Raw genomic sequence first — 7,491 nt, 5'->3', positions numbered from 1 at the left:
GCTGGTAAAGCTTTCATTAAACTGACAACGCTGGGAGAAACAAAGCGCGAAACTTGGTTGGCATTGCGTAATTGACTTGCTGCTGGACCCCAGAACCCAGAACCCAGAACCTCGATCCAACAGGGAATGGCTGATGGGAGTGCTAAAAGTTACGTCCTTGTCATAGTTTTATTTGTGTGCGCCCCTCAAGTCGAAAGATGCCTTCAACTTGTGGCTTCTGTGCGTTTCCTCCTTGACTTTTTATACCCTTGCAAGGGTATTTCATCTCAATCAGTGTGTTTCGTAAATTGTATTAAACATTTATAACAGTTTAAAATGCCGGAAAATCTCATTGCTTTTTATTATAGTATATATAAGTTTATATATTGAATTACTAAAGCATTTCTTAAAAAAGCTTATTTGTTGCAATAGTTAAAAATTGAAACCAATATGTTTTTGTTTATATTTGTTAATTTTCTTTCAGAATTATTTTTTTTAAATGTCCCAGAGACTAAGTTTGTTTGATTATATTCAATTTTGAGGATTATTCTGGTGAGATTGATGCTCCGAATTTATATATAGGGTCAACTTTCCTATGTCCAGACTATAAATTATATTCCTCTATTATTAAATTACTGTAGCCTTAACTATGCATGAGCCTTTCAGAGTATTATGTTCTGACCGTAACAAACTTGTTCCTATTATTTTAAATTTTGACTTTCTGTCGCTCTTAAAACGATTAATACGTATCTATTAGCACAAAATTGGATCTTATTTTTGTCCGTACTATATGCTGTCATTTCTGAAATAATTTTTAATATAAATATATTAAAACGTTAACTGACATGCAAATACAAATTTAGACACTGAATCATTACATGCTCAAGCCTGCAAGGGTATTCAAAATTCTAGTCCGCACAGTAAACCCTCGTCCACTTTTTTTTATCTATTTCGTGGACGTTTTTTTCGGCGCTTACTTACGATAACTTTATGACGCTTATCGCTACAAATGTGCTTGTATCTGGGCGCTGGCTGCGTATCTCTGTATCTGTATCTTTATTTCGCCAGCGAGTACATTCCGAGCGCGCCACATAAAAGTAAAGTGTAGCCAAGTTGATGCTGTCGGGTGGGGCTGAAGTTTCGGGGAGCAGGAAACCAGCTTTACTCCTAAGTAACTTATGCCATAATTTCACCCGCTCCCACAGCCCCACTGAAGCCCAAAAACAACGCTGGCCACACTGGCGGAGCATCGTAATCGCAAAAAGGAGTCGTCTGGCAAATATTATTTTTTATATTTATTCGACTTTTTTCGCCTTTGCTGCTTAATGTTTATTATGAATGTTACTCGTGAGCGTATTTAGTTAATTTTATTTCACACAAGAGAAGTCAGAAAAAGGCGACCGACTCCGGCGGAATGTTTGCCAGTCTTTTCTTTTTTTTCTTTTTGCCTTCGAGTCGAGTCGAGTCCCGGCTGAAAATTAAGTTAACACCATCAAGGCATCGCCAGTGTCTCAGTTGGGTCTATGAGTGTGTATATGCGGCTGGGCAAATTAGAAGCCAGTAAACATGGCGAAAAAGGCAGCCGCTTATCTGCGTTAAGTAGATGAGAAAAGTTTGTGGCTCGGCGCGTTGATAAGTTGAATTACAGGCGCACATATTTCTTTCATGGGAGACCCGACGACCCCTGCTCCCCATACTTCGGTACTCCCCCTCCATTAAATACCCACTCCCTGAAAACGTCTCCCAATTGGTGGATAGACACACATTACCTCAGGCGAACCGGGCACATGCATTAATTTGTTTATACTCGCTGAGCTTTGGCTTTGTTAACAAGACGAACTTCTAAGCACAGCTCAATCTGCTTTTATGCACCCCCTCTTACACTGAAAAACATTGATTTTTATTTAGAAATTTCGTTCTTTTCAATATTGCTATAAGGTTAAATATTAATTCAAAATTACATTAATTAATCTTCCGTGCTATATATTTAAAATTCTTTAATAACTAAATTGTCTCCAGAACATTTTTAAAACTATTAGGAAAAACGAAATTTTGAAAGAGCTGAAACTTAACATCAAATATATCGTGGCTATTTCATGATGCACTCGGTTTGCTACTTTAAAGTAGCATTTCTTACCGTCTGAACAGTTTAAAACAAAAACAGGTATAATTTCAAATCAAAAATAACAGCTTGAGACTTTCAATTTAATTGTCAAATGATTACTGTCTTAAAAAAAGTGTATATTTTTAATAACCTTTAAAATAAACTTGAAATATAAAAAAACAGTCAGGGACTTATACAATATTATTTTGAACAAGTTTCCGAGTGACTTTTATTTGTAAGCGTTAGAAAAACTTTTTTTTTGTAATTTATCGATAAATACCACATGGTAAATAATATATTTAATTGTACCCTTGTGTTTTATAAAAGTACGTGGATAACATTTTATTGCATGAAACAATAGTGTTGCTTACAACAAATGTTATAAAAGTTAGAGTCATTTTTATTTTCTGTCCGTTGCAAAAAGTATAATAAAGTATTTCTTTGAGTGCATATTCTTTATTTTATGGCTCAGTAGCTCAGTGCCTGTGGCATTGGGTGCGGGGGCAGGAAGTAGTAGCAGGAGGAGTAGCTGAGGGAGCGGCATTAAATTGGCGACACTGTTGCCCAAATCTGCGCTGCTTAAATGCAAACTGCTCAACTTTGTTGCACTTCCAGTGCACTCAGAATGACCTTCAGATGAGGTGTGGCCCCCGGAATTGTGGGCGTGGCCCCAGGCAAACACGTCGCCAGCGACTTAATTAGATCTCAGTTTATGCCAGCGCGGCACTTTATAGCAAAGGTTTAAAGTGACCATTAGGTCGAACGACATTCCAAGCCCTCGAGATTGACCCGGCGGCAAGATGGGGACTCGGATTCAGGCTAAGTGTGTTTCCTTTAATGCTTCGAAAATATACTCAGAGTACAATGTTATGCAATTATTGGTAGTGGAAACCGATAGAAATCAGGGAGTTTTGTTCTTCTGCAGGTAGAAAAAGCGGTTGCCAGGCCCAGGCAGAAAGACAGACTCCCGGAACTGCTCCAGATCGAATTGATTCGGTTCGTAGACAAAGGGCGGGGGCTTTGCCATCGAGGGGCGGGGCGTCTCCTTGGCGATCACCGAGGTCTTCACTTCGGGCTCAGCCGGCTGGTTCCATCGGGCCAGGAGGGCCCAGATGTCCCGCTCCTCCTCCACCACCTTCTTCTCCTCGACCACCTCGGCAATGCTCTCCTCGCTGGAGCTGGAGAACTTCGGTCGCACCATCTGGCACTCCCTGCGTCTCGTGAAGTCCTCCTCGATCCGCTGGACAATCGGATGACGGCGCTCCTTGATGACCGCACACAGATTCTCGCCATGATGCATGTTCTCTTCCACGTAGTTGTTACGACGAATTATCATGTCCACCTCGAACTCCTGATCGTTGCCCATATCACAGTCCCGGAAGTCCGCGTACAAGACCTTGAGATGGAGCGGTTGGATTATTAAAATATTTTTAACTTTGAGAAACCATCTCCTAAAATAAAAAAGTTATAGGCACGAATTTTAAACTATTGAGTATGACATATGTGCTTATAACACGCGCGACAACTTATTACTTTCAATTGTTCCAAAATCAAAACTCATTGACTTAATTTAATTTAATTTAATAAATAATGATTAATTATTAAAAATGATTATTTATTTTGTACTATTATTTTTTGTCGTAAAAGTCTTTTCTGCAAATTTTCTCAACGGATAATAATAACTCATATAGTTATTTTTTATCTTGATTAGGCATTAATTATTTCTATGAAATACAAAAATGTTTTTCTCTGATATATAACATTTCCTGTCATAATGTATTTTTTCATTGGTATTTTTTCGGGTCATTAAATTATTCTTCACGAATTTCAATAATTTTTAATTAGAGAACTTAATCGAACTTTCATTTAATATTTATGCTGGTGAATTTTGAACTAAGCAGGGTATTTTAATTGTTGAATTTATGGCTACTTTTCAATTGATGGTAAAAGGTAATTTATCTCTACATTTTTATTGATGAATGGTTTTGTCTGTGATGTTTTATTGGGTATGTTAAATGCAATCATTTGTGAATTAGTTGTTTATTCTTCTTAGTGAAAAAATTTAGTTGTAGTTTGGACACTTACCCTGAAATTCTTCTCCAGAGACCTTAGTATTTGAACTCCTTGGGAGGTACCGATGTTAATGGCGGCCATCTCGAGGCTGACCAGCGGTGTGTGGCTGCGGAGCAAGGTGCCAATATCCCGAGCAAAGGCGCCCTGGGTGCTGTCGATCCCCGAGATGTTGAAAGACATCACATGCGGGGTGCCGATGAAGCCCGAGATGAGGGAGTGGATGGCCAATTCGTTCAACGGGTTGTGGGCCAGTCCCAGGTACTCCAACACCCCCTCCTGGGATTCGCTGAGGGCCTCGCCCAGGACCACCGCAGAGTTGGTGCCCAGACGATTGTACTCCAGCTGGATTATGCGGTACATCCTCGGCCGCTTCAGCAAGTAGGACAGCCCTTCGCTGCACTCATCCGTCATTTGGTCGTAACCGAAGTCCACCTCTTCCAGCGAATCAATGGTTCCCAGAGCGCGGGCCAAAATACGAAACTTCTTGAGATCCATCCGCCCGTTTCGCAGCTTGAAAGTCTTCAGGTTCGGCAAACAGCGTAGCCCTCTGCTCAGACGCACCATATCGCCGGCTGAAAACTTCATAACGCGGCTGTGAGATAGAAGAAAAAATATTAAAACAATATTTTATTAATTTAAAGTATACCTTGCGGTATATGTTTTAGAGTGGGTCTCTTTTTAGTGACCCAAAAAAACGTCCAAATATATATATGTAGCTGAATAAATTTGGTAGAGTGTAATGGAATAGAAAACTCGATATTTAAATGGAATATTTTATGTTGTTAAGCCCGATTTTAAACCATAATTCATTTGTAAATATTGCTTACAACTGTCAAAAGAATGCATTTCTCAAGATGATCCTTCAGTTCGAAATTATAATATGTAGATATGAACTAAACAATACCATTTCCCATATAATATCTGACAAAAATTAACTTTTTTTAAGTGCTATAGTTTGTACCCAGATCATTTAATTTCAGCTACCTCACCGTCTACAATCGATTCAAAAGTTGGTATGTTCCATTCTTAACAAGTTCTTAATACATTTCGGGTGCAATACTTACCTGTGATAGTCTGACACATGCGGAGGTCCCAAAAACTCCAACGTGAAGGACACCATGTTGCCGAAATAGCGAACAAATCCCAGATCGATGTGATGGCAATGGGCATCTGGGTAGTCGTAGCGCTTGATCCGCTCCAGCATCAGCTGCTTGTTGCGCTTGTCCGGCTTTGTGTCCTCGTCATCCTCGTTTTCAGGCGGAACGTTGATATTGAACACGTCCTGTATGGGCGGCTCCTTCTTCTTCTTCTTTTTCTTCTTGGCGGACGGGTCCGGATGACTTAGTGCGTCCCGCTTTTCCTGGCGCCTTATCTTGCGCTCCTCGTGCTGCTCCCGCTTCTTGGCAATGGAGTCCCGCGCCAGCTGGCGGTTGGCATTGCGCTGACGTCGGGCATTTCGGCGGGCAGTGTCCTCGTCCTCGCTTTCCACGCGAAAGAATTGGATGGCGGCCTCGCTACTTGAACTCGACTCCTCCTCCTCGCCCTCGCCGTCGATGCCCAGATCGGTGTCGGGCTCATCGCTGGAGACCTCCTCTTCGTCCGAGGAGTCGGAGGTTACATCGTCCTCGGGGTCGCTCTCGATGTACCTGAGGAAGGCGTAGTCGGGCAGCGGCTGCAGCTTGCGCACGTGCATGGAGTTGACGCACTCCCAAACCTTTTCTGCCAACTGCGCCAGCCTCTTTTCCGGCTTCACGTTTACCGGGCAGGTCTCGACCTGCTCCACGAACTTCCGGCTCACGCCCTCCGACTTCCAGTCGAACTCGTTCCAGCGCTTCAGGTGCAGCGTCTTGTCCAGAGTCTTGCTGAGCACCACGCGGCGCCAGAAGCGCTGGTCCTCGATTAAATAGCATTCACTTGGGGCAAAATATAAATGGTTTAACCCTTTAATGCAATTATTGACAATGTTATTTAATAACTAATTAAAACTAGTTAGCCATAAAAAAAAGAATGCTCAACTAAAGTTTTTGGCGCCCTAGGGTGGACGGATAAAGATTTAGAAATTAAAATTTTAGGAAAACGCTTCTGAACAAGATGTTGTTGGCTCTTGTTTTGGCAAAATTTTACGAAATTAAATACAGTTCGATTTTAGAAAAGTTCTTAGGGTCGTAACTAAAATGAATTCAAAGGTCTTACCTTAAGGGCAACTCCACATCCAAGGCGTCGTAAAAGACCCTCATCAGCTCCGGACTCGCCAGCAAAGTAGGCGATATACCCCGGATACCCAGCGTGGCCAGACTCTTAACGCACAGATTTTCCAAGGTGTCCAGCTTGCCCTCGATAAAGGCCTCGGCAAAAACCTCGCGGTTCCGTTCGCTGTATAGATTCAATGTCTGTGGCGAGGGCTTGAAGAGCTCGTATTCAGCTAACAGGATAGGATCACTGGGCGCCCGGAATTTCTGTGCGTAGTGCGGCTGCACAGCCTCCTCTTCATCCTCAAAGTCCATATTGACGAGCTGTTTTTAAGTAATTCCTTGTCTATTGTTTATAGCACTAAAGTCTTGTTTTGAAGTTTATTTCTGGAATGGTGAGCCAGATTGTTTTAAATTCCGTCGGCTACTAAAAAATATACATAATCATCGATATCCAGCAAATCTACAAAAATAAAAGCACATTCAATTATTTTCCAAAAACAAACAATTAATCAGGAAAGATTTTTGGTACTATAGTAAAACTTACTGCCCCTTTTATAGTCAACTCCATATAAGAAACTTTTTGTTCGGTATTGAAGGAGCTGTATATGATTAATGCCTTATAATATTAAAGTAACACAAAATCTAATATTTTGAACTTTTCACAAACCATTTTTGCTTCTGTGTAAAAGTCCCATACCAACTTATTCCGCATAACCTAGAGGTTCCGACATAATATAAGCCCTTGGCCTGAGCCACTTACCATGTCGTTGGAATATACCGTCAAAGTTAAAATCCCAGATTTAACACCTCTTCAAAAATTATATCTTTAAACGCCTCTGAAAAATTTCAATTCTATGGAAACAGTTTAAGTTTGCCTTGGATTCTACAGTTTTTTTAAATTGGAGAAAAAATACTGGTAGATAACGATATAAGAAATCCAATTTAATACCCTTATGAATATTCTTTAAAATAATAAAAACCTCTGTATGAATATTCTTTGAAAAAATTAAAAGCTCTGTATGTAAGGGTATTTAATTGGATTTCTTATATCGTTGTCTACCAGTATTTTTTTTCCAAATTAAAAAAAGTCATGGAAACCTATAGCATGTCTTGAAAACCTGTGTTTTGAGTCGTATTACCTAG

At 40.5% G+C, this 7,491-nt stretch overlaps 1 protein-coding gene across 1 annotated transcript; it reads right to left on the bottom strand.

Moving 5' to 3' along the window:
* Positions 1-2,896: 2,896 nt before the first annotated feature.
* Positions 2,897-6,745, bottom strand: LOC108038312. Its single transcript, XM_017115088.2, has 4 exons — positions 6,350-6,745; positions 5,221-6,069; positions 4,169-4,748; positions 2,897-3,479 (listed from the first exon to the last, which is right to left on the bottom strand). The coding sequence occupies exons 1-4, from the start codon at positions 6,658-6,660 to the stop codon at positions 2,985-2,987; spliced, it is 2,235 nt and encodes a 744-aa protein (XP_016970577.2). The 5' UTR covers positions 6,661-6,745; the 3' UTR covers positions 2,897-2,984.
* Positions 6,746-7,491: the final 746 nt, after the last annotated feature.

The sequence above is a fragment of the Drosophila rhopaloa genome, unplaced genomic scaffold (genome assembly GCF_018152115.1).
Source record: "Drosophila rhopaloa isolate 14029-0021.01 unplaced genomic scaffold, ASM1815211v1 contig_155, whole genome shotgun sequence".
NCBI lineage: Eukaryota > Metazoa > Arthropoda > Insecta > Diptera > Drosophilidae > Drosophila > Drosophila rhopaloa.
The sequence above is the reverse complement of the archived record's forward strand: the minus strand, read 5'-3'. Positions and strand labels throughout refer to the sequence as shown.

What these genes read in the sequence shown, in the direction of transcription:
- LOC108038312 (XM_017115088.2), bottom strand. Translation starts at nt 6,660, where the DNA reads ATGGACTTTGAGGATGAAGAGGAGGCTGTGCAGCCGCACTACGCACAG. An exon ending in CATGTGTCAGACTATCACAG is followed by an intron (nt 4,749 to 5,220) that starts GTAAGTATTGCA and finishes TCTATCTCACAG; the next exon opens with CCGCGTTATGAAGTTTTCAG. An exon ending in CTCTGGAGAAGAATTTCAGG is followed by an intron (nt 3,480 to 4,168) that starts GTAAGTGTCCAA and finishes CTCCATCTCAAG; the next exon opens with GTCTTGTACGCGGACTTCCG.